The sequence below is a fragment of the Apium graveolens genome, chromosome 4 (genome assembly GCF_009905375.1).
Source record: "Apium graveolens cultivar Ventura chromosome 4, ASM990537v1, whole genome shotgun sequence".
NCBI classification, from domain to species: domain Eukaryota; kingdom Viridiplantae; phylum Streptophyta; class Magnoliopsida; order Apiales; family Apiaceae; genus Apium; species Apium graveolens.
In genome coordinates, this window is record NC_133650.1 from 272,594,274 (window position 1) to 272,621,922 (window position 27,649).

Consider the following 27,649-nt stretch of genomic DNA (forward strand, 5'->3'; position numbering starts at 1 on the left):
GAAAGGAGACATTTGTGCCTAAGCCTAACCAGAAATTTGTTAAGGCTATTTACAAGGTCAAATGTTCAGTCATTGAGAATGTTGAGATCGTTAAAATTAAAAATGTTGTTTTGCCTGACAAAGGACAATTCTACAAGTATGCCGGGCCCAACCAAGTTTGGGTTCCGAAGAAGGTCTAATCCATTTGAAGTGCAGGGCAGTATACAGGTGTAACCGGTAGTGTGCATTCTTGACAGTGGATCATCAAGACATATGACCGGAGATAGAGCCCTGCTATCAAATGTGGATTGAGAAAGCTGGCCCCCTGGTTACCTTTGGAGATAACAGCAAAGGTTTATCTGAGGGATATGGCTGTTTACAAGCTAGGAATGTTATCATTATAATTTTGTATATTGTGCTAGGTTATTATCAGGAAGCAGTATCCAACATATAGCACCAGTGACGAGACTTGGGAATATTACGACATATCAAGCACCTGCTGCACATTACACTTGGAATTGGACTCTAGTAAGATGTGTACAAGTGTACTCCTGGTTGGTGAGTCAAAAGAGGAAGTCAATGCACCACAGTTCATGGACTTTGCAGCTGCAGATCTATTGGACTATACAATCTCTTCTTCACAATCTCACTTCAGGTTGGTATAAACTAGTATACTGCTCAAGCAATCGTCAAGGACATGGTATGACACTCCAACTACAGTTACAATTTTATATGAATAAGTAGAGTCGTCATATTTATAACTCTCTTATCACTAGGCACGATCATATTGTTTTATATGTGCAGTGGTATATTGTTTATGCAACATAACAATTAGTATCTAAAGTACTTGACAAGTATCGGTCAATGATATGTTGTTAACATTATGTTGCAGATATTTGTAAGCTTTTGACATGAATGAGAATTACTTAGACTTTACCCTAAGTGATCAATGTTTTATCAAAAACTCATTCATATTAAAAAACAAAATCAAACTTCTTTCTACATTTGTGATTTCTTATTTCATGTAAAATCTTTTGAAATCACTATTGTACATCATTTTATCTCTCTATTGCCATATGTTCAGTGATACAGGTTCAGTCTCCAATGACTTTCTTTCATTGACAGTCATGAGGTTGAAAACCCACAACATCTATCCCAGACTGTAAAGACAAACACAGAAACAGAACCAACCAACACTCTCTTACCACTAAATGTAGTATGAATGAGCGTAAGGGAGATAGTGCCTTAGTGCACCACATAAGGAAGGTTCTGTAGTCAACCCAGTAGCTCTGTCTTCTACATAGATGAGTAGTATTTAAACCGAGACAACTGCTAGCCCCCATACATCTTCTCAAAAAGATGTAATGGCTGAAAAGGCACAAAAACAGTTACTAGATTCATTCTCTCAACAGGGTGCGTCTATTGAATTTTGCCTGTCAGCCAAGGCATCCGATGTAGTGTCACCACTTCAAACATAAACAATTCTTGATGCACAAGGAAAGGTTACACACACAAAGGATGAGTTGACGGAAACAAGAGTTTCGACCATTTTAAGGTCAGATTCGATTGTTCAAGGTTCGTTAATGGACCAATTGCCTTTACAGGTGTTAGGAGAGGATACTGATCCAAAAGCCATATGTCAGTGGTCAGTGTCTACCTCCCCAGGCTTAAATCCCCTGGATGCATCTGCGGATAGTGGATCTGACATAGGCGCAGATCGGCAACTTGTTGACAATGATTCAGATATTACCTGATGAGTCACAAGGAAATGTCTTCACAGACATTAGAAGGGAACCTTGATCTTTATGCTAAATTCGTTGGATCATTGTTTACCTTCCCAGAATTCAAATCTGGAACCCTCAAAGGGAAACTAGCAACTTGTAGATTATGACTCAGATTCATCTGACGAGTTTAACAAGGATGGGGATTTGCGAACTCCCATTGCACCACCTATGACCTCCTTAAGGATGGCTAAGGTGATTTTCCTTGCAGGTACAGCTGGAATATGGAGCTATGAGAGGAGTGATACACTTGTGAGAAAGAGTGTAAACACGAGGGGAGAGAAGAGTGAAACACATGTGAGGTACACTAAACAGAATCACACACTCACAGTGAGGAAGAAAGAGAAACTACTTGTTATTTCTTTTCCAACCAAGTAAAATATGAGAACTTCTTCAGACGACGGCATACATTCCTTCACTAAGAGGGAGATAAAAGCTTAAGTAATAGTTTGGAGGATTCCTCAACTAAGGGGGAGAAATAGCAGGGAGTAAGAAAAAGATCCTACATGTACACTACACCACACCATTGTTGTTTGTAACTACGGATCCTATTGTACGGGAGAGGTGGTAAACACAAGGTGATTTTCTAGTAAGGGAAGAAGCTGTTTTCAAAAGGGGAGTACCATTGGTTTTTATCTGCGGATCCTATTGTACGGGAGAGGTGGTAAACGAAGGTGATCTTCTTTAATCAGTTGATTCTCATAGGGGGAGAAGTAAGAGAGATATGGGCTTCTCAACAGGAAATGTGGTTGTACAAAAGAACATGGAACTACTTGAAGATATGTTCAGTCTAGAGGAACATCTTATTTGGAAGCTGGAAAATGTTATATTTATTCCAGAAACTTTTCTACTATTTACTTTGTATTTCTTTTTGTATCTTTTTCTTATTTGTTAGTTGAGTTATCCTCTAGGTATTTGTGTGTTATTGTCTAACAAACAAATAGGGGGAGATTGTAAGTCATATGTCATAGCCTATTTGTATATTCGAGGATTCAACTCAACTCAAATAAGAATGTAATAAGTAAATAGTGGATCGACCGTCAGAGAGATCTCACAAAGTAATATCTGTCAAAGAATTCAGAAACAAGGTTCATCTACAGACTTGAGGAGTTAATTCACTGGAAGAAGTTCAAGAAATTGATCATGCCTCAGTGATATAAATCAAGATTGTGGATTTAATCAAGTGATAGAGATCTCGTCAGAGTATCAGATAATTACAAGGATTTAATCTGAAGAAAATCAGAGTATCAAAGTCAAGACATGAAAAAACGTCACAGAAGTTAGTCACTCATGAACCAGACAGTACATCGAGTGTCAATATTGAAGTGGCGGAATTGATTCATAAGTCTCAGTGATTTTCAGAAGATTGTCAGAAGAATGGATGCTGCTCAGGGTTAGTATTAATTTTCTATTAACTAATTAAGTCATTTAATTTAATTAAGAAAATAAATTATATCTGCAAAGATTAATTTATTGATTAATTGAATTAAATTGATTAATTAATTTAGAATTTATATTGAGGATTTACAAGATTTTAATTGGTTTAAAATCTGCTTAAATTCAAAACAAGACAATTCTTTTGAACTAGTATGACAATCGGTATGACAATTGATAGTCATACCGAAAGTCATGCCAATACATTTAATTGTCTTATTAGAATTTCTGTTTAGATTAAAATCTGTTATTAATTCAGCAAGATAATTTATTTGAACTAATATGACAATCGGTATGACAATCAATAGTCATACCGAAAGTCTTGCTAGTTCATTTTGATTGTCTTGCTAGTTGTAAATATTGTCATACCGAAAGTCTTGCTGGCCAAAGAGATTGTCATGCCAGTACGTTTTTCAGTTCGGTGTTTGATAAAAGAAGCAGAAGACTTTTATTGATCAACACTCTTACAGAATCCAATCAAACAGAAAACAGAACACACAAGAGAAAAAGAAGCAGAAAACAAAGGCACAACATTTTATTTTTCATCTGCTTTTCTTCAAGATTAAATTTCTAGATTGTAAAGTTAAATCCAATCAACTAGAAATATTTATCTTGTTCTTGTGTATCAATCTAGCGGATTAAAATCCCTAGAACTTAATCTCAAATCGCATTTAGCATTTGATCTTTTAATTATAAAAATAGAAAAAGTTCATGTCGAATTTATTCTAGATTTGTAATAATTGATTTGAGATTAATCCCTTGTAACCGATACCGTAGTTGTAACACCTTTCAAGTTTAATAAAAGTTTTATTTAACTTGAATTTTGTTTCACAATTTTTATTCCGCATTTTATTCGATTAAACGGTATTGTTTGCATTCAACCCCCCTTCTACAAACAAATTGGGACCTAACACCCAACAAAAAAATAATCGATCCAACTAGGGAGCCAAGTAAAACATACACATATAACAAAATATGATATTCTATACGATACGATATACGAAACAAACACTTTTGATACATATTCTTACTCTTATTTGATACGCACAATACATATACCACATAATCAACAATAATTCAAAATCCATAATCCATGTCACGACCATTACAAATCGGTGATAACGGTCCTAAATTTTTAAAAAACTATCATTATAATTTGATGAATACGCTCCTAAGTTCTTATTCGATATTTTTACAAAATATGGCATAAATCATAGATCCAAAATTATCATTGGCACTCAACACATATACGATAATATATATCACTTCAAAATATATTGTCAGTTAGCCGATGTTTTGATAATCAAATACACACGTAACACATAATTTAGAAAGCTCCAGCAAAATCGATTGAAAACTTACCTCATGTTCTGACCAGATATGTAATTAGTCTTTTAACCCTCTAAACGATATTTTTTTGAAAAACACGAAACACGAAAATTCTAGACAACGAAAAGGCCTTTTCAAAAATTCCAAAACCAACAAATTCGGACTTACGATAAATTTTCTACAAATTTTACAAGACTGTTGATTTATGTTGACAAGAGCTCTACGAATTTTGATATAAATAATAAGGAAGACGAATATGGTGTATTTATAATGATACAAAATCTTATATCTTAACCTACAAATTATTCATATTAGAATCTAATCCAAATTTTTGGCCCGTTAGTCTAATTAAATTTAAATTCTAGTCATTATCTAGTTTTAATACTTTTTATTCTGTTATTCTATTGTTAATCTAATTTTAAAAATTACAGAATACTATATACTACCCTCCTTAAAAGGAATTTGGTCCCCAAATTCATAACAATCCTATACGTCTACTGGCTTTAATTTCCAATAGGTCAAACTTCACATATTCTCGAAAGGTAGTGGCTTCCGAGTTCGGGTCTCTAGAAGGGCAATATCTATAGTAAGTTCTCTGGTGACAAATTGATTATATCTCATGTCAACGCCAGTATAGATCGATTTGTGAAATTTGTAAAAATTATAAATTGATCTAGATAAAGTTTATTTTTCTACAAATGAATTTCAGACTCCCCCATATAATAATGTACTAATCAGATAATTCACTATTGACGATTGTCTTTATCAAGTTTTAAAATTTCATTTTTGGTTGCCTACAATTTCATGGCTATCACCATAGAGAAATTGCTGGTCACTGGTCAGCCACTGTAAACATATGCCGAAGCTCAAATACCCCAGGTTCAGAGGGACAAATACATTAAAAAATGACAAATTTTAGCATATGGTGCCCAATAGCCCAACTCAGAGAAATGAAGCACATAAATCAAAGACGTACAATAGGCCTTAGAATATTACATTCATCGAGCGCAGGTTTCACTAGCAACTTGTTTAATAAGAAAAGTTTAATTTACCAAATAAACACCCTATTAATTATAATACCTAACATGACTTATTAAATTGATGTTTTCACTCTAAGCTTTCAGAAGAGTTTTGTCCTGTATACGTGCAGATAAACATATTCATTGATAAGAATGCAATAGTGATATGTTTTAGTGTAATTCAACACATTAGATTAATCTATTGGTGCTAGCGATAACCAACATCTCTAAATTCTGGCTTACTTATGTAAAATCTTTGAAAGGACTTAAAAACATCGTCACCATTCTTTTTACAGTTTATTATTACACTAATATATAAATATTGTTAAGTCATGTGCATCCGGTTTATCTATTTGTAAGTTTTAGTTAAGCATATATGAGTTTTGAACATAGTTTTCTACTTAAGCAAGTGTTGCGCACAGTGACGAGGTATTAATCTATTGGTATATCCAAAATATATTTTAACATGTTATAGGTCATGGTAAACTGTTTGATTTTTCCCTGGAAACCAAATTTTTTTAATGAAATTTTAGTTTTTTTTGTTTTCATTTCGATTCTTTTACTTCAACTTTCGTGGATATTGTTCAGCTAAAACTATATCTTCATGCTAATTTTGTCATCTCATTCATCTAATATAAGCTAATTTGTATTTTGACGTTATCATTATAGTTTTAGCTATCAAATTCACTTTTCTACCTGGCAGAGGCATATATAACATAAGTTAATTGTGATTAGTAAGTTGGAAAAGACAGTCACATGTCTCGTCAAAATACTGTGGAAATGTTTATACAAATATCAAAAAATTATCTCTAAAACTTGCAAACTTAGAACAAGCCCGTGCCTTGCATGCGTTATAAGTTGGCGGTTTAACCATCTGCAATTTGTTCAAGTATGTGAATGTTGTTAATCAGGAGCAGTGACATATGCTCTTTTTGGAGGAATATGTTGATTCTGAGGTTTGTATCTAAATACTTTTAGCACAAAACTAGAACCTTCACGTGGTTAGATTTTGTAGGTATGCATTACACAATTAGGTTCAAATTAATAAAGTATTACAATATTGAAACATAAATACGGACCTTGTAACTATCGAGTTTTTTTCCTGGGAAGCCTTTTAAAATATTTGTAGGATCTTGAAATAAAGAGGGCACATACCCTGGATTTGGAACTGGGCATATTAGACTGGTTGAAGACTGAAGAATTTAAAGAGTTGCGAAATTTACAGATATTTCTTTAAGTTGCCCTTTGATGTCAATGCATGGTCAAGTACTGTATGCAACAACTACTTTCAAGTCTCCAGCACAATGATAAGAGGGAATCTTAGATAGGGATATAGAAGGATCTAATTTATAATAGACAAAAGTGGATATAGCTTACTTCATACTATGTTGTAATTTTTTCTTATAGTTTGTGGATCCAGGTCGGCGCATTTTTGGGCCTTATAATGTTGACCTACAATCTTCTAATACTTGACTGGTAATAGCGGTAATCGAAGCTTGCAGCTCTGTTTGTTGGTTTTAATTTGTTGGGATTCATATTTTATCCCAAGGAAAGTCACAATGGTTACATGATGTGAGGGGTGGACTCATGGTCATCAATTCTCCTTAGCTTTTTAGTCTCCACATTAAAAACATCAAATAAAGGTGTGATCGGTTCATGAACTCTTTTATGTTACCGCCATGTCATTTTGATTGTGTCACATAATGTTCTTATTTGATAGCTGATTACGAAGTTGTTGATCTGATGAAATATGAATCTTATGAGATTATCTTGATACCGGCATAAATGTTTTGTAAAGCAACTCTTTTATAGGAGTAAATGAAAATTTAAATATTAAAAATGTATTGGCTGCAAGATTTCTAAGGAAAAATTGGATGGAAAGATGACATGTAACTTGCCACTACATGAAAATATCAGGAATCATTCCAGTTGGAGAACACCATCGTGTTCAGTTCCATATTTTGTACTACTATCATCATATCCCTCTACGCGACATAACACTTTTAGACCATTAATCATAATTGGTTGAGATTCACACAAATTTCCAGGTCTTTTCCATTGCTATCAGCTAGATTAGTAGAAATATGTGACCTTTTCAGAGCAATCTAATCTCCCGACTTGGTACAATCACTAGGGAACCATCTCCAGTAATATTAATTAAATTCCAAGTTACTATCAACCACCGATATATATATATATATATATATATATATACTGATCCAATCTTTTTACTTTACTGAAACTTGCAATATCTTTGCCATCTCCAAATTGTATCGGGCATGAACTATCACAAATCATACATATTACTTCAATTATAATATTACTATTTAACCGTACCAGTTTTTTACACAAATAATCCAACTTATATACACTATATTAATATATAATATGCATAGAGGTGGACCACAATTCTGGTATCCCAATTTAAAGCACCAAGTCAACTTCCAATAAGATTTTACATTCGGTTGAGGCATCTAAAGTTATAGGTGATCCTATCGATGTGTTTAATTTGAGAGATATGTCGACACTTTTGTTTACTATGATGGAGGAGGAAGATGAGAAGAAGGAAGGCCTGGAATCCTCAAAGTCGGTTTTTTCTGCTACTAGCATATGTGGAAGAAAAATCTAACCAACAGCTTTGATGATACCACAACATCATCAGAATTGGTATTGACAATTGACGAGGAGAATGAAGATACCTATTCAACCCCTTCTGTTTCACCTTCCTATTTCAGTCCTGTTATTTCTCCAGCACACTCCAAGTACAACTAGCAACTACTAATATTTTTAAAGAAACTGTACAGTATTTAAGATACAGGAGTTAAGCTTTTAATATCTTAATAGTAGCATAATCGTAGAACTTTAATCTTTGTATACCTCAGTTTGTGCAAAGTAGCACAATTGTATTACAGCTTTTTATCTATCGGCTATATAAATTAGAATGGGTCATCGTAGAAATTTTAAGGGTCTCCCTAAAATTGAATAAAAACTTGGTAAGAAGTATGGCGCCTACCTCACTGAGAGGTGTCCAAGTTTTTTTATTTATTAGTGAACTGCATCTGGAGAGAAGCTAACATGATGGCACTGGTACTTGTAGTCTGTATATTGATACAAACAGGGAAGTTCAAATCGTAATGGTCTTCTGTTTAACATTTAATATAGTATGTGAATTCCATTATACCACAGAGCCTTGCAACATATGTTACAAAGTTTGAGCACATCTCTGCATAAAGTATCTCCGCTTATAATAGATCAAAAGTTAAAAAAATCACTGAAGGGCCTCGCGGCGATGTTGCTTTGTAGCAAAGTGATAGACTAATATATAACATCCGATTAAATGTACTAATGGTAATCTATAATTCTATGTAGAGCAATATGTGATTGATTTAAGGTTAATTGAAAGGGAGATCCAAAATTTCCTATAATATGTCTCAACTGCAGCTCCAGAACCACAATTTTTGCCAAACGGTGCAGATTAAATCATGTTTAGCTATTTCAACTATGTACATCTACAAGAGATTTATAGAAAAAGGTGTAGATATCTTCGACAGGTCCTGCTCCTCAACTACGAACAAACAAGCACTGCACTACCAAATTAATAGTTTACAAAAAAAAACATAACACGCATCACAACCACTATTATATTTCAGAAGCCGGTCTGCAATTTATTAATAGACGAGACTAGAGCTTGCTTGTGCCTCACACGGGCTATAAAGCTAGTTTATTACTTATGGAAGAAACGTAATGGGAGGATGTTTGACAATAAGCCTCATTGTGATTCTTTTGTCATTATTGGGGAAATATCTGAAACTAACAAAACCGCAAGTGCACGGACGTATGCGAGTACGGAAGGAAAGTATGGGCGAACCACAGAGAACGCGAGTTAAGTTTTTGATTTAATAAACTAACGAAATAATTATACTAGCACTTAAAATATCACTTTTTTAAAAATCTAAGGAACGGATTTCATCAGCTAAACACGAATATCATGGCATAAATATGTATTTTTATAGCAAATAAATTCACAAGTATTTAGAGTAAAGACATCCAATAACTCCAAATTAAGTTACATTCACAACCATAAAAATATTTCACATTCATTTTACCAATTAAATCAACTCTCACAATCATATGGATCATAAATATACGAACTCTCAACTTTACTTGTGTGGAACATATGAAAATACTCACATATCACTACAAGAAAAAGGTTAATAGACATCACACATTAGACATCATCCAGTCATGCCAAAGATGCCTTATGTTTAATAGACATCATCCCGCGTAAATATGATGTCTTTCTCTTTTTATGACATCGTTTATTCTAAAACTGATGTCTTAAGTTCCATAAAAAAATTGAATGTGCGGCAACTCCAATTCTTTCCACCCTTCGCCAAAATATTCCCTCTTTAGCCAAATTTTACTCCCTCCATCATTTCGTTCCCCGGCCCTCTTTCATCTATCACTCAGAAAAATAAAATAAAACTAAAATATCCTTCCCTCTCTCTCAATAATTCTCTCTCGACACTCTCAAACTCTCTCTAATCTCTAATCCCTGTCACCATTGACTCTCTGTCAAACTCTCCGTCTCCCTAATCCCTCTCATCATGAAGGAGCACTGCTTACTATCGTCTCACCATCATCTCTACGCTCAACTCATCTCATATCAGCTCTCTTTACTCCCATCATTTTGTGTGAATTATCTCTCCCCGATTTTTATTTTTGAAACTGAAATTGGTCTTCAGCTCTCCTTACTCTCATATTTTCATCCTCAAAATCGAAGCTTGAAAACCCTAGTTTTTCAAATTGGTGTTTTTTAATTGAAACCCTAGTTTTTAAAATTGGGGATTTTATAAAATTGAAACTTTTATTTGTTATAAGTAGCACCGTATAATTTTTAAGTTACTAAATATTTTGAATTTGTTTTTGTACATGACATTTTGTTTGCAGATGGAACAACATTCTCCTTATGGTATAGCAAACAAAGAATAAGGGTTTGGGGAGGATGTAAATTTTGTTTTTGAGTTGGGATTTAGGGTTTTTATTTTGTGTGTTTTAAATGAAATATGGAAGTGGGTTTTTGGTGAAATTGGGTTTTATTTTGGGGATGATTAGTGGATTTGGTGAATTGGAGGTTTAGATCTGTGTATTTGATGTTGGGGTCTGTGGTTCGATTTTTCGAGTTAATCGTGTGAGGATTTGTGTTGTTGTTTTTATTGTATCAAGTATGGAAGATTATTTTTCTGTTTTTATTTTTTCAAATTGTGATTTTTTATCATTGTTATTGATTTTAGGTGAATTTGTTGAAGGAACTATTGAATTAATTTGTATATTTGTGGCATAATATGGTCATTGTGGTGCTCATGATTAGTATCTTTTTGTATTGCAATTATTTTTATTGGGATCTCTACTTTACTGTTATCTATGATTTCGTATCTCTTTCTTGTTATTGAGTAAGTTCCATCTATTTTTTTTCTATGATTTGTGACTTCATTATATAACATGTTCTCCATTTTCTTATGATATTTATATGAATTGGATTTCTTTTTAATGGGAATCTTATTGTTCTTATTCATATGTATTGAAACTTTTTTTTGGGTAGTTTATAACATGTTCACGTTATACTCCTTAAATCCAACAGAAAGTGGATGCTAAAAAATTGTTCAATTTGTATGAATTAAACTAATCCTTTCTTTCTGAAGTTTTGTTTTTCAAATTTAAAGATATGATGTATTAGTTCATTGAGTCTCCTGTCAATCTCTTTGTCATTTGACCACTATCTAAGCCAGTTTAGACTGATGGAATAATGGAGAGGCTGCAAAAGGGTGTGCTTCTATTCTTTTGTCACCATTACCGATTAATTGATCAATTTTTAGCTTTTTACCAAAGTCTTTATTATGGTAAACCTTTAATATTCTGTTAGAAATACTAGAACAACGATTAAATATAAGAACGTTATCATATGTGCTCTCTCATGTTTCTAGATTTGTCTTTATTTTCAACCTTCTTCTTCACTCGTATGATTTTATCTCATTCTCTGTATCAGACAAGGCAGTCACCAATTCTCTCACTGCAATACATGCCGTGAGTAATTTTGCACTTCCTTTTTGAGCATTTTGATCTTATGATTATTAAACTAAAGTGTGTGTTATCCTTTATCCGTGTTTTATCTTTTCCAGAGTGTTGTAAAACAGAAACGCATACTTGTATTGAAAGTGTGCTACGTCGCGACTGCCCTATCTGCTTTGAGGTACATATAGCTATTTTATCTTTTCATAAAATTCAAATTTATATACACTTATTGCTTTCAATGTTGGATATATTAAATTTGAACCTAAATTTTGCAGCATCTATCTGAGACACCAGGACCTTCTTCAGGTATTCGTGTGGCCATATCATTCACCATCGTTATTTTCTGAAGCTGAAACAGTAAGTGCATATCCATTACCTTTCAATGTACATCTATAGTGTGACTTGAAACTGATATCCTAGTACTAATTCGGACTATACAACAGAAATACTTGCCCTATTTGCTACAAGACATTTGCTGACATGTCTGGGATAAATCCTTAATATCTGTAAGTAGTTGAATTCTTAATGTCCGTGACCATACAATAAGTAATTGCATTCTTCAAGTAGTTGACATGTGCAATACGATTCCTACAAAGGGTCCTCTGTATATTTCTCATCAATGCTTTTTATGTTTTGTTCATAGAGTTTTTGAAACAGAGTAGGCAGTGAGCTAAAAGGTACAACTCCAAACAGCATGGCTGTATATAAAACAGATTACTTTTCTGAATTTCCCTCAACTACAATGGGAGGTTCTTGTCCTTATGGGCTAAGGAATGGGAGTATCAGGGTAAGCGTCTCTTACAAAACCTTATTCATATATTAATAATATATATGTGTATTTATATATTTTTTCAATCTCTAATTCTAATCTCTAGAGTGTGTAATGACGGTTGTCAAGGAATTCTAGTGTTAAGCAGTTTCGCTTGATCAGATCTCCATAAGTCACTTTGTTATTGCGAAAATTTAATACTGAAAAACATTATACCAAGTATTTATAGTGAAATAAGAAAGTACTGAATATATTGGTGGCAGTAGTAAATGTTGGTAAAACTCATAAATAGTTCTTGGATTCTGGAGGATTTTGTGAACCTCAAAACTGTGTTTCCTCCTCACATGGATAGTTAGCTTTCTTCCTGAAGTCCATCACATAAATAATTTTGTTATTTTCTACTTGAATTGTTCCCAAACGGCTAATATTTTTTTTACTTTTGGTTAAAATTAATATTACATTATTGAAAATCACTTATAAGAATAACTTGTGTAACCTATCCATCAAGAACTGTGTGAAGATCAGGTTTTATCATTAAAAACAGTGTCAACTTAAATATTTTTGTGTTTGTCATATATGGGTAAGAGTTTCTATGATGCAATACCATTTTTACGTTCTGACTTTTATGTTTAATTTTCCGAGTATTGCATGTATGCTTACATTCTATTGTTCATAATGCAGAATTGGATTATCCATGGGCTTTACTGGGGAAACATATTATGTCATGATTACCAGGAGATAAAAATTCAAGAAAGTACACAAGTTTTGGATGTCAGTGCTATCCCCCGTTCACTGCCTGATATTTTGAAAGATGATCTCGTAGACATTGTTAAAGTTGGAGGTATAACATCTCTGAAGGTCATACTTATCGAATTCTATTCTTTTCTTTGTTTTAATTATTGTTCAGCATCAAGATTCAAAATTGCATCATGATGAACACTTGTACTTTTGGAAATTGGGAAACTGTTTTTTATTTACTTCTTTTACATCAATAAAATAATTGACTTGCATAGATTTTTTACGAAAAGTTTTAATGTGACAATAGGTGAGATTTTGTTGCTTCAAAGATGTGTTTTATATTCCTTTATGTTAATTACATCCAGACTGCTTAATATATTTATGTTAATTACATCCGGACATAAGCTCATGCGTATGCTTATATTTACATTTTTCAATGATACAGTGACTTGTAGAAGGGATAATTCTCTGATTTTGTTACGGAGGGTCTAACCTATTGTCCAGTGGTATATTGAGCTAAGGGATTAATGGCAAAGAGGATGTTGCAAACAACTTTGCTCGTGGGCATTACACAAGTAATTTCTGTTACTTTGATCTCTGCTTGGACCATATCAGAAAACTTGCTGACAATTACACTGGGTTGCAAGGGTTTCTTGTTTTCAATGCTGTTGGCGGTGGCACTGGATCCGTTCTTGGATCCCTGCTTTTGGAGCGTCTATCTGTTACCATTTAATACACTGCTACAACTGATGACAATAAAATTACTAATGATTAATATTGGCCTTGTATACACTAAGGTCAATAGCTCTTTGTTTGGTTTTGAATGATTATGTAATAAAACTAAATACTTGATATTTATGTTGCTAAATATAAGTGTCTATTTAGTTCATTGTTTAAATATTTTCAATGAATATTACTTTTGCCAAAAAAAACAATTGTACATCATTTTTATTGAATAAATACTGATGTCAAAAAAATAATTGTACATCACTTTTAATATATAAATATTGATGTCTCAATGGCAATTGTACATCACTTTTAGTGAAGAAAAACTAATGTCAAAAAATTGATGTACATCACTTTATCCTAAAAAACTGATGTCAAAGACTGACATGTTCAAGTCTAAAAGGAACATAAATGTTAGTCCCTTAACAATATGACAAGAATTACAGAAGGGGGGGGGGTTGAATGGAATTCTTGAAACTTTTTCTTGAAATAAAATGTTCTAACTCAAATATAAATATAAGTGTATTAATTAGCACCATGCGGAATAAAACTTAAGTGAATCAAAACACAAGTAATTAAAAGCAAGAGTCTTTAAAAACTTTCTGGTGGATTTGAATGATTCCACCAGAGATATAAATTATATATCGAGAGAACCCTGTGTGCAAGAATGCTCACAGCTGCTTACAAATATTGAACTGCTGAGAATACAGAGAAATGCTAAGAATTCTGCTTACAAATGTTTCTCTTGTTGTCTCTCAGATACTTGTTTCTATTTGCTACTTCTTGGTTTATATATCACCAAGATTACAAAGTAATAAGACAAGGTAATAAAAACAAAAACTATCTAATCTATTACAATGCTACTTCATTACTCTATTCCAGCATCTTTGAATATCTTCATAATAGCATGGAAATGGCAATGCTTCTTTGTTCTCGAAAACCCAGTTGAATAGGCTACCACATTCCATTTGCATCCACTCGACGCATGTGACTGCGTTGTCACTGTCAACTGATATTTGAATTCTTTATCCGTCGGGTTCATGATCATCCGTCAAGATATTGATCATCCGTCGAGATATTGATCATCCGTCGGGTTGTCTATTTGATCATCCGTCGACTTCATTGTAGGTTATCCGTCGGGTAGCAACTGGCACTTGATTTTATTTCACTTATGCAGAATTACAAGATATCATCTATGTACAATTAATCAACCTATTCTGCATATCTAATTAAAGTCAACATGACTTGAATACTACTTACAGAATTTATACAATGGTGAATGCAGAATTGTGCTACAGACTTATTGTTACATAAGCTACTCACTCGATGGATAATAAGACATCATCCGTCGGGACTATAATGAGTCATCCGTCGGGACTATAAATCTTATCCGTCGAGTGCTACATTATTTCACTAAGTAAAATCTACTAAAGTGTTTTGTTCAAGTAATCATCAAGTACACAACATATACACAACAATCTCCCCCAATTTATGTCTACTGGAATTGTAGCCATAAATTAAGAGATACTTGATAATAACAAAACACCCTAAAAATATAACTTTAAAGAAAAGTAGATAATACTGAAAAGTGCTTCAAATAACAAAAATTGTACAAAGTTTTGCTCACAGTCATTTTTAAGATGCTCCTCTAGCCTGAGCAGATTTATCTAGTTTCTTGAAGTTCTGGATCTTCTTCCAAGCTTTCTGTTATTTTCTTCAATCTGATTTTGGAGCTGCCTATGGAATTCTAGTTCATCAGATTCTGAGAGATTTAGCTTTCCTTGCATTTCCAAAAGAGTCTCATTGCTAGAGATACTCAATTGGTCTTCCAATCTGAAGAATCTTCTCACACCTTTGTCATCAATAAACTCCATCAGCCAGTAGGGCCTTAGATGCACTCTTCTCCCTGTGTAAGGGATGATTAGAGTCTTTGGGAGTGCATCTTTAGCTCTAACACTCCTTAGTTCTTCAATCTTCTTCAATACTAGTCTTCTTGCAGTGACATTGAACCCAAAGTTCTTCTTGAAGGATGATTAAACTTTAATCAGTACAGCTTGGCTTTCTTGAAGAATCCTGTGAAGTGGCCACTGAATCTCCTTTCCTCCTTTGTACTTGAACACTAACCTTTCAGGTAGATTTCTGTATGCATCAATACCTCTTACTTCATCTAGTTCATCCAGATAGAGATTTAGATCAGAAAATTCTTTGATGTCACACAAGTACAGATAGTCTCCCCTATTGACTTTGGTCTGAGCTTTGACTATAGATTTGGATTTGAGAGATGACAACTTCACTTTCTTGACTGCTCTTGACTTTGTCCTTTTTGGCTTGTTAAGGATTGGTAGATTGAAGTCTGGAATTGGTGTGTTCTCCCACTCTATTGGCTCATCCTTGGGCACAATAGGTTGACCATGAATATTCCTGTAGGGATCCACCACCTTTATGTCTTCAAATACCACAGAGGGCTCTGATGCTTGAGTTGTAGCTGGTGTGGATTCCTTAGGAAATTGATCTTCCAATTCCTTGTCAATAATATCCAGTTTCCTTTTAGTTCTTTTAGCCAATGCTTTCTTTCTTGGAGATTTCTTCTGTCCTTCAGCTTGCTTCCTTGATTCAGTAGCTTCAGATGGTTGAGAGGGAATTTGTTGTGATGAATTTACAGCATGTAGCTTGGCCAAGATAGCAATCTTCTCTCTCTTCTGTTTAGCCTTTTTAGCATCTAGAGCAGCCTGCTTCTTTTCTTGCTTCAATCTAGCTTTTTCTTCTCTCTTTGCTTGAGCAAATTGAGGATGTCCAGCCACCACACAAATTTCTTTCCCATTCCTGAAAATCTTAGCAATCCTCCTTTTAGAAGCTGAATCAGCTGGATCTTTATAGAAGGCAATTGATCTTGACAGAAGCTTCTTCTCATCAGGCTTGGGTGTCTCATACATAGTGTCCAAGGAATTCTTCAAGGATGATTTTGAGTAGTTTGCCCTTGGTTTAAGAATCATTTCAGCCTTTGGAGACTTGATGCAGGAAGATTGTCCTCTTTCCAAATAGTTCATGCTCATCTCATTCACACTAATTTGCTTGACTTGAGAGTGATGGATGGATGACTTAACTGGCTCCTTGACAAGTTCAAACTTCTTCTGTATCTCCTCATCAATCTTCTCCCAGTTGACCAAACTCAACTTTTCTTTCTCAGCAACTTTCAAGTTGGCTACTGCTGCTTGAATCAGATCTATACCATCTGTGACTGGTGGCTTTGAGATAGTAATTGAAGGCACAATTACTTTACTGATTTGTATCTGAAGCTTCTCCCCCTCACTTGGTCCTTTCTCCCCCTTTTTGTTATCATCAAGTTGAGTTGTGGAGGGGGTTTGAGCTGTCACCAGTTTTTGAAGTAGATCAGTCTGTTGGGCTTGATGGAGATGAATGGCAGTCAAAGATGCTTCCATAGCTGACACCCTTGTATCCAAGGATTCTATCTTGGTTGCAAGATCAAAATTTTTCCTTAATTGCCTCTTAATGTCAATCATTGCAGTGTCTGGAAGTTTAGAGTCTATTTTATCTGAAATGGCCTTCTTCATCTCCTCAATATCACCCTTCATGGTGTTAATATCTCTAGCATGCTGGAAGCCCTGGATTTGCTGAAGTTGCAGGGAGGCTAGATGTGCCTGAAGGAGCTTCTTGGTGCTAGAATTGGTAGTGGTTTGAAGAGCAGTGTGAGTTTGATTAATTAACTAGATCAGGGTTGTGTTGAAGTAATGCTCATCATAGTGCTTTGAGAATGCCCATGATGGCATACCTGACCTTGAGCTTGAGCCTGCTTCTCCCCTATGTCCATTGTTTGAAGCTGTGCAGAGATACTCGACGGATGAGTGATATCCATCGAGTGAGTGGTTTTGCTATCCGACGGATAACTGCTGTTAGGCTTATCCGTCAGGATACAATCACTACTCGACGGATGAGCAATATCCGTCGAGAGAGTAGAAATGAATGAGCTGGGAATAGAAACTATTGTTGACTCTGTGCTGATTGAAGATATTTTAGGCACAGATGACACAACAGTCCCTAAAAGGATTGGCAAGTGTAATAACCCCAAAATTTTAAACTTTTTTGTAACCCTTATGAATAGTGTTTTTGCTGATTTTGGATGAAATCCATAGTTCAAGGTATTCCATTCACCCGGGAAGCACCAAGATGTATAGGGATTTAAAGGAATATTACTGGTGGCCCAACATGAAGAGGGACGTAGCAGAATGGGTAAGCAAATGTTTGACTTGCCAAAGAGTAAATGCAGAGCACCAGAGACCCAGTGGACTTTTACGACCCCTGGAGATTCCCGAATGGAAATGGGAACAGATAGCCATGGATTTTATTGTCGGTTTACCAAGGACGAAAGCCAACCATGATGCCATATGGGTGATTATAGACCGACTGATAAAGTCAGCTCATTTCATTCCTATCAATGAGAGATACACACTCGATAGACTAATGGACATTTACCTTAAGGAAATAGTGACGCGACATGGAGTCCCAGCGTCCATTGTCTCAGACCGAGACCCCAGGTTCAACTCCAGATTTTGGAGGAGCTTTCAAGAATGTGCGGGGACCAAGTTAAATATGAGTACCTCTTACCATCCCCAGATGGATGGGCAGAGTGAAAGGACCATCCAGACACTAGAGGATATGTTGAGAGTCTGTGCAATAGACTTTAAAGGAAGTTGGGATGATCACTTGCCGTTGATCGAATTTTCTTATAACAATAGCTTTCATGCTAGCATCGGAATGCCGCCTTATGAGGCCCTGTACGGAAGAAGGTGTCGATCTCCCTTATACTGGGATGAAGTAGGAGAGCGGAAGATGCACGGACCCGAAGTGGTCCAAAGGACCAAAGACATAGTGGATCTCATCAGAGGACGGCTGGTAGCAGCCCAAGACAGACAGAAGAAATATGCAGACCTAGCCCGAAAGGACAAGGAGTATGGAGTAGGGGACTTAGTACTACTAAAAGTATCCCCTTGGAAGGGGTTAATGAGGTTCAGAAAGATAGGAAAACTAAGCCCAAGATACATTGGACCTTTTGAGATACTAAGATGGATTGGGAAGTTGGCTTACGAGCTAGCCTTACCCCCGAACCTACAACAAGTTCATAATGTGTTTCATGTGTCAATGCTAAGGAAGTATCATCGGGATGCCAGACACATAGTGGAGTACGAGCATGTGGATATGCAACCAGATCTGACTTACGTGGAGAAACCAGTAAAGATTATGGATAAGAAGGAGCAGGTGCTTCGGAACAAAGTGATCAAGCTAGTCAGAGTGCTATGGCAAAATCATAATGTGGAAGAATCAACTTGGGAACTAGAGAGCGCAATGCTAGAAAAGTACCCCCATTTGTTTTCTATTTGATTCCGGGACGGAATCCTTTTAAGGAGGGGAGACTGTAATAACCCCAAAATTTTGAACTTTTTTGTAACCCTTATGAATAGTGTTTTTGTTGATATTGCTGAATAAGAAAACTTTTCATGCCACACTATGTAGGGGTTCTTTTATTGTTATCCTGAGATCGTATTAGTACTCTATATGATAAATAAGTGTATGTAAGGATCGTCAGAATCCAAATCCGAACACTTTGATTTTTCCCGAAAATCCATCAGATACCGAAAGAATTGAGTATAAGGTAACAGGATAAAAAGGATTTAAATTCAAGGATTTTAAGAGAGGATCATAAAAGGAATATAATGTATTGAGAAAGGTTAAGGGAACCCAAGTAATAAGATCCCGGGTATGATCCCTCAAACGATAAACGAGAACGAAAGTTAAACGAACCGTATAACAGATCAGCGGTCATTAGGCAAGCAATTAAGAGTTAATCAAGGAGGTTAGGGATGATGATGTCATCAAACCAATAAGAGGAGGACAACTGGGGGAGGGTGACATAACAAGGTGACATAAGCATGACAAAGAAAGGTGTGTTGTTGGTTGATTAAGAACCACACAAAAGTTACCATGGTAAAAGGTAATAAATCAAAACAAAACAAATCAACCAAGCCAACCAACAATTCATTTCACCAAAAACACAAAGTTATTTCCCTTTCTTCATCAAAAGCTCTCAGCTTTCTTCTTCTTCAAAGAAAGAAAAAGTCAAAATCCTAGATCCAAGCTTTGTTAATTAGCAAGGTAATTATCTAAGACTCCTTATGCATAGATATAGCTATCCTATAAGTTTGAGCTTCTAATTCATTCACAATCTCTTCCTAAAAATCATGGAAGAAGAGGGTGAATAGTGTTTTTCAAGAACTAAAATTTTTGTTCTTGAGTTTTTGTTTAGATTAAGCTTGGATAAGGACTTTTAAGGGTGATTCCAAGCTAATTACTTGATTCTCCACTCTCCGAGGAAGGTATAACCCCTCCAAACCCTAAATTTACTTTGAGTATTAGGTTTAATTTTGTTGTTATAGTTCATGAGAGGCTTGATTGTTGTGTATGTAGAGGTTAGTTGGTTTTGTGATGTTTTTGGAGTTGTAATTCTTGGATTATTGATTAATGAACTTAAGTATAGTTTAAATTCATGTTTGAGAATAGTACAAATTGATAATATTGAGTTTTTGGGGCTGTTATGGTGAAGTATGGATGGAGTTTGGTTGGTATGTTGATTGTGGGTTGATTTGGAGTGGTATAAATTTGGGTAATCGCATAAACATAGCCGTCGTAATGCACGATTTACTTTAGACTATTTTTGTTCTTAACATTAGGACCCGTGAAGTCACTGCTAGGTTTTGACCATTGCCATGATTAGATAGTTCATGTTACGAGCTTCGTTTTGATATGTGGTTCGTTTGAATCCGATGTACGGTTTAGGACAAACGACCGTTTCAAGTAACGGCGTTTCGCGAACGAACCATTACCCCTCGCCTTACTTTAAAACATAGGTTAAAGACCGAAAAGGACTAACTGTAATATGAAACATTTATGTAAAGTGTATTAGGCAGTTGGTAAGGCACTCGCGAAAGAATCGCCTTAAAACTCTTAATGGTTAATTTATTAAAAATGGTAGAGTCGAGGGTACTCGAGCGACTTAAGAGAATCATTAAGCGCAAAGCGAGCGTCAGAGTCTAAATTGGTTAAAGTATAGATTTATAAGTGACTTTGGTTTAAATCCAACTTATATGTTGTTTATAGGTTACCAGACTCGTCCCAAGCCATTTATAACCCCCAGTCGCTCAGGCAAGTTTTCTACCCGTTATACTGTTGTTGTGATGATACATATGTATATGCATTATCTTGTAATAGATGCATGATTGGTTAATTAGCAAATTCTTGGATATATTGTAGCATGTGATATGGTATATATGCATGTCTGTTTCGTAATCTTGATACATATATCTGTTGATTCAGTTGATAATACCTATGCTAGAGATAAGCGGTATTTGCGTATACCCTTAGCATAGGGGACCCAAAGGTGAACATTTTTCTAAAACCGGGAGTCGATGTTCCCGAGTATAATATATATATATATATATATATGATTAGTTTTCAAGACTATTATTCGAATAAGGTTTATTCGATAACTTTATTTTTATTAATGAATATTACTTTGAATATTCATTTGAGGACTTATGACTCCGTTTATTTTATTTAATAAATATTATTTTGAATATTCATTCGAGGGCTTATGACTCCGTTTATTTTATTAATGAAAATTATTTTGAATATTCATTCGAGGACTTATGACTCCGATTAATTACTAATTATTATTCTTTATTTTATTAAGGAATAATGTGTCGATAATCAAACTCACTTTTGATTATTCAAATAAAGATAGTACTTTCGTATAAGTATATCTTTGGTTATTTAATATTCATTGCAAGTATAAGTTTTAAAACTTCTACTTCAATTATTTTTATAAAGATTATTCTTTATGAGAATATTATTTAAATAATAATATTCAGATATTTTCTAATATATTGGGACTGATTTATTTTATTAAATCAACATCACTCTAAACATTCATTAAAAATGTTTTCGAGTCTTCAAAATGATTTTTAAAGGTTAGGGCGGATCCCAAAAACTCATATTTATAGTTAAGATCCTCCTTTCAAAGGGGATTTAAATACTCGCTCAAAACCTGAGGGATCCAGCTCTGTGGTGTGTTTATATTCGCAACAAGGTTGCTGTTTTGATAAAAGAGTTTTTGATTACTTACCCAACACTCGGGAAGTAAAATTCTTGGAACAAATTAATCCATTAACAGGCATCGCCTGGGAAATATTGGTGAGTTTTCCTTTCCAACTAGATACGACTTCTTGGTGGAGCCGTATCAACAAGTTTCTACTTGGGGAAAAGGGGGATGAGCTTTACGTTTCAGAGTCATGGATTTCATCTGAACTAGGAGTGGTGTAAGTGGTCGAGTGGCGCCGGCCCAACCTTATTATATTGGCCCAAATGGCCGAAAGTTCCGCTAAGACGGTCCATTCCTTAGGAGTCCAGTGTTCGGTTGACAAGTAAATCTGACAGGTTCTCCTCTACATGTAGAAAATGGTGGGGTTGCACTACTGCGACTGATCATCGTAAGTGGTCTTCCTGGCGCGACAAACTCCCGTAATGAGTTCATCATCCAGTTGGATAATTCTGCAACACTACCCGGAGCATTTCGACCGAAAGGCTACGAATGGGTGGTTGCCGAAGCTTTGACAGGGTCAAACAGTTATAATGGTGTTTCCATTGAATGAAGTATCTCGTAACTTCATTTTCTTTAAAAATATTTCAAAGATTGAATCTATTCAAATCTTAACTTGTGGTCTCATCTATGGGATGACCTTTTGAAACTAATTATACTTTGAACAGTAGTAGTTCAAGTAGATTTCTAAAAATGGTATAAGTATAGTGAAGTAATTGGTAAATTCATCTTCCTTCAAGCTTATATCCAGTAAGTAATTACCTTACACTTGATAAAGGATTCCAGTAAGTTATCCATTTAGATACTTGCATTATTGTTTACACTATATATTATCTTGCGAGCTGTAATGCTCACTTTTGCTTCATTTCTTCATCACACAACAACAGTTAGGAAAGATGGCCAGACTCAAGCAGACCCAGCGCAAGCGCGTGGGAAGCGTCCCGCGTCTTCCCATTGATGTTGTAGCTGCTATAGCTGCAGAGGTAGATCTATTGGTAGATCAGGCATTCTACTTTTGGGAACCAAATATTGTATAATTATAACTTGTGGCAGATAATGGCAATTAACTGTAAACTTATCAAGTAATCATTTTGGGTTGTAATAACTTTTAAAATTGTGGATTCAAGGACTTGTACTTATTTCAATTTCATCTCTGAGACTATAACGGGTTGTGGTGTGTGTTAGTGTGGGTTCACATCATGAGGTTATTTATTATTAATTAAGTGAAGTGATATTGTGGAAAGAAAGACCGTGATGACCCGGATCCCCGACCCCGGATCTGGGGGTGTTGCAGAAATGGTATCAGAGCCAAGCGTTATAAACCTCAGAGATGATGCGACAATATAATAATAAACTCACAAAGATAATAAGAACTCTTGCCAAGTTCATAGTCGGACTACTTAAAGTAGCACTGACAGTTAAAACCCTTACGGGAACCCTTATAAGTATCATGATAGTAACTTAGCTCGTTTAATGTGTAGGCACATGAGATAGAGGATCCTGAGATGTTCGAGCGTGAGCATGATGAGGTACTGCTAGATGCCGAGGATCAGGAGGAGCCTGAGATGGAGGAGGATGAGGAGGACCCCTCAGAGGAGTCAGAGACAGAGGTTGTTGCTATTTTAGATGAGGAGGACCCGGATGAGGTTCCAGTAGCTGAGGAGCATGTCGGAGCTATAGTGGAGTATACTGGTACCCCTTTACCCTCACTCCCGGTGGTCAGAGCTCCTACCCCTCCACCACTATCGTGGAGCCCCTATGACGACAGCTTAGAGACCCATACTCCTGAGCCTAGGCAGACCGAGGAGGCACCCCCAGCGGCTCCGGATTCACCACCTCTCGACCCTGCCCATAGGCAGTCTTTGTTAGCCCACGGCTATGTTCAGGATGTACTGAGGACCCGAGTGGCTGTTGCTGAGGCCTGGCTGGATGAGGTCAGGAGGGAGTTGGATGCGGAGAGGGCGGGTAGGCGTACCCGAGCTTATGAGACCAGGGCTACTATACCCCGATCCTTGAGGAGGAAGCTGACGGGGATAGAGCTCACGTCCCGAGCGAGACTCCGATCGCTCCAGGGGGACAGGCATGGTAGGATCTCCAGGCGGCAGACCGACTATATCTTCCGTCGTGCGATGCAAAGGGTATGGGAGCTGACCCGCTCCGGTGTGTGATTCCGGACTGATGATGGGATAGTCTAGTTGTCTAGTTAGTCGAGGCCTTAGTAAGAGCCAATTTTCCGGGATAGTTGACTTGTATATAGCATCCCTTTTTCTGACTAGACAGATAGACTATTGTGTATCACTTTTGGGGCAGATGGCTGTAGCACTGTTGTACTTTTGACCAGATCAAACTATGTATTTCTCACATTATGTATATATTTGTTTCCTTTCAGTTCAGTTCCTTAGTGATGAGATCACTGTTTTTATCATTATTATTACTGCATTTTTTAGAACTGTCATAAAATAATAGAATTGTGAGATACATTCTCCCCATTATAGAACTGTGCAAGGCACAATGTTGTGTATGATTGTGACCTAACGTTGAATTTCCCAATAATTTTTTTTATTATTAGTATCATGCCACCAAGAAAGATTGGAACTAGGGCGAACCCTGGATCTGAGGACCAGGGAAGCCATAACCAGGATGATAGGAATCAGGAACACAGTGAAGAGGAAGACGAGGATTATGTTGAACAGAATGACTCCCTGTATGAAGAGGAGGAAGAAACAAATAATGTTGAGGGATTTGAGATAGAGGCTGAGGAAGGCGAAACTGAGGTTGAGCAACCAGTACCAAACCCAGGCATGGATCCCATGGGCCAGTTCATGCAACTACTAAGGCAGAACTTGGAATGTCAACCCAACCCACCCCCTCAAGGAAATAACAATGCTGTGGCAAACTCTTTCAGGGCTTTTAAGTCCCTTAAGCCCCTGAGTTCCACGGATCAGCCTCAGTTGAGGCAAGGGCATGGTTAAAGGAAATAGAGAAATCCTTTGAGATTCTGAGTATCGATGAGGCACAGAAGACTGTATTTGCTACCTACCTTCTGAAAGGAGAGGCTAACTACTGGTGGGAGGCCAAGAAAAACATGGAGACAGATGCTATTATAACCTGGGAAAGATTCAGTCAGTTGTTTCTGGGAAAATATTTCCCGAGGTTTATAGAAAACCAGATGGAGCTCAAGTTCTTGGAGCTAAAGCAGAATAACTTATCTGTAGCAGAGTACGAAGCGAAATTTACTAAGTTATCAAGGTTTGTGCCGGAGTTTGTGAGCACCGAGGAAAAGAAAGCTAGGAGGTTTCAGCAGGGACTGAAACCGTGGATTCAGAATAGGGTGGCAATCCTTGAGCTTACTGATTATGCCACTCTGGTGCAAAAAGGTAACAATTATAGAAGCCGGAAGCGAACAGATGCAGAAGGAAAGAGAAAAGAAGGGAATAAAGAGGAAAAGTATGAGCATGGGTGGAGGTTCCGCAGGAAGGAGCTTCCCAACTAGATTTAATCGAGGAGCAATGTCCCTACCGGGAAAGAACACTGGGTTTAAGCGGCCAATGAGTGTGAATGTGAGCCAGAGCGGCCAGAAATCAAGAATGTCCTATTCCAACCAGTCTCGACCCCCATTGCCAGCCTGTAACACTTGTGGAAGGATGCATTCTGGGGAATGTAAGGGAAAGCCAGTAACTTACTTTAAGTGTGGGCAAGTGGGCCACTATTCCCACAAATGGCCTTCGTCAGCCCCTGCCGTCATTCCAACCACCACTTGTCATCAGTGTGGACGCCCGGGTCATTGGAAGAAGGAATGCCCAATGAACAAACCAGCAGCTTCAGGAGCCAGCAGGGCTGCCTCCAATAAGCCACCTACTGCGAGGACTTTCAACATGACAGTCCAGGATGCTATGAAAGACTCAGATGTGATAGCAGGTACCCTTTCTTTAAATTCAGTCAGTGCAAACGTTTTATTTGATTTTGGAGCAACTAAATCTTTTATATCAAAGGACCTTGCGCGTAAATTAAGACTTAAGGCTGAACCCTTGATAGAACCCTTACAAGTAGAAATAGCCAATCATGAAATTATTCCTGTTAACCAGATTCACCCCGCCTGTGAGTTAGGCATAGGGGAACATACTTTTAGTGTTGATTTGATTCCTTTTAAATTAGGGGAGTTTGATGTAATTTTGGGAATGGACTGGCTATCTAGCAATGATGCTCAGATAGACTGTAAGGGGAAGAAAGTTAAGTTGAATATCCTAGGAAAGAAAGAAGTCCTATTTAGAGGAAAGAGGCAGACGCATAAATTTTTGACTATGACCCAGGCCAAAAGGATGCTGCGAAAAGGAAATGAGGCTTACCTAGCCTATGTGGTGGACACACAGAAGGAGGTGCCCAACTTACAAGATATTCCGGTAGTCAACGAATTTGAAGATGTATTCCCACAAGACCTTTCGGGATTACCACCCGATAGAGTGATTGAATTTGCTATTGAGTTGGCCCCAGGGACGGCGCCAGTTTCAAAAGCACCTTACCGGTTAGCCCCGTTAGAAATGAAGGAATTAGCTATCCAATTGCAGGAACTCTTGGATAAGGGTATGATAAGACCCAGTGTGTCTCCGTGGGGAGCACCAGTGTTATTTATTAAGAAGAAAGATGGGAGCATGAGGCTGTGCATCGACTATCGAGAGTTGAACAAGCTAACCATAAAGAACAGGTACCCGTTACCTATAATAGACGATCTGTTCGACCAACTAAAGGATGCTGTTTATTTTTCCAAGATTGACCTGAGAACTGGATATCACCAACTAAAGATTTAACCCGAAGATATTCCCAAGACCGCGTTCCGTACCAGGTATGGGCACTATGAGTTCTTGGTAATGTCCTTTGGATTAACCAACGCCCCAACGGCTTTTATGGATTTAATGAACAGAGTATTTAAGAAGTACTTGGACAAGTGTGTGATAGTTTTTATCGATGATATTTTAATCTACTCAAGGTCTGAGGCAGAACATGCAGAGCATTTGAGGATAGCTCTAGGAATACTCAGAGAGGAACAGTTATATGCCAAATTCTCGAAGTGGGAATTCTGGCGGAATGAAGTACAGTTTTTAGGACATGTGATCAATAAAGAAGGAGTATTGGTCGACCCCTCCAAGATAGAGGCGGTCTCAAATTGGGAAAGGCTAACCACACCCACAGAGGTAAGGAGTTTCATAGGATTGGCCGACTACTATCGTAGATTTGTACAGGACTTTGTGAAGATCGCAGCCCCTTTGACACGACTTACTCGTAAGACAGAGAAGTTTGAATGGACGAAGAAATGCGAGAACAGTTTTCAGGAATTAAAGAAAAGGTTGGTAACGACCCCGGTATTGGCATTGCCAGACGGAAAAGGAAATTTTGTGATATATAGTGACGCATCGCACAAAGGATTAGGGTGTGTGCTTATGCAGCACGGTAAAGTGATTGCGTATGCGTCGAGACAACTGAAGGAATACGAGATTAGATATCCTACTCATGACCTTGAGCTCGCAGCAATAGTTTTTGCCCTAAAAATTTGGAGGCACTACTTGTATGGAGAGAAGTGCGAGATTTTCACAGACGATACGAGCCTCAAGTACATATTTACGCAGAAAGAGCTCAACAT

At 36.6% G+C, this 27,649-nt stretch overlaps 1 protein-coding gene across 4 annotated transcripts; it reads left to right on the plus strand.

Annotated features, from left to right (window-relative positions):
- The first annotated feature begins 11,149 nt into the window (after nucleotides 1-11,149).
- On the plus strand, nucleotides 11,150-13,898 carry LOC141717146 (uncharacterized). Of its 4 annotated transcripts, none has more exons than XM_074519253.1 (8): nucleotides 11,150-11,367; nucleotides 11,589-11,626; nucleotides 11,722-11,792; nucleotides 11,890-11,971; nucleotides 12,058-12,120; nucleotides 12,258-12,401; nucleotides 13,065-13,224; nucleotides 13,567-13,898. In XM_074519253.1, the coding sequence occupies exons 6-8, from the start codon at nucleotides 12,309-12,311 to the stop codon at nucleotides 13,611-13,613; spliced, it is 300 nt and encodes a 99-aa protein (XP_074375354.1). In that variant the 5' UTR covers nucleotides 11,150-11,367; nucleotides 11,589-11,626; nucleotides 11,722-11,792; nucleotides 11,890-11,971; nucleotides 12,058-12,120; nucleotides 12,258-12,308; the 3' UTR covers nucleotides 13,614-13,898. The 4 variants fall into 3 exon arrangements, with proteins under 4 accessions (XP_074375353.1, XP_074375354.1, XP_074375356.1 ...); XM_074519252.1 differs by having other exon boundaries at nucleotides 11,527-11,626; XM_074519254.1 differs by lacking the exon at nucleotides 12,058-12,120 and having other exon boundaries at nucleotides 11,150-11,626.
- The last annotated feature ends 13,751 nt before the right edge of the window (nucleotides 13,899-27,649 follow it).

Coding starts and splice junctions, on each gene's coding strand:
- LOC141717146 (XM_074519254.1), top strand. CDS start 12,309: ATGGCTGTATATAAAACAGATTACTTTTCTGAATTTCCCTCAACTACA. Junction 12,402..13,064: donor TAAGGAATGGGAGTATCAGG/GTAAGCGTCTCT, acceptor TTCATAATGCAG/AATTGGATTATCCATGGGCT. Junction 13,225..13,566: donor AGACATTGTTAAAGTTGGAG/GTATAACATCTC, acceptor TCAATGATACAG/TGACTTGTAGAAGGGATAAT.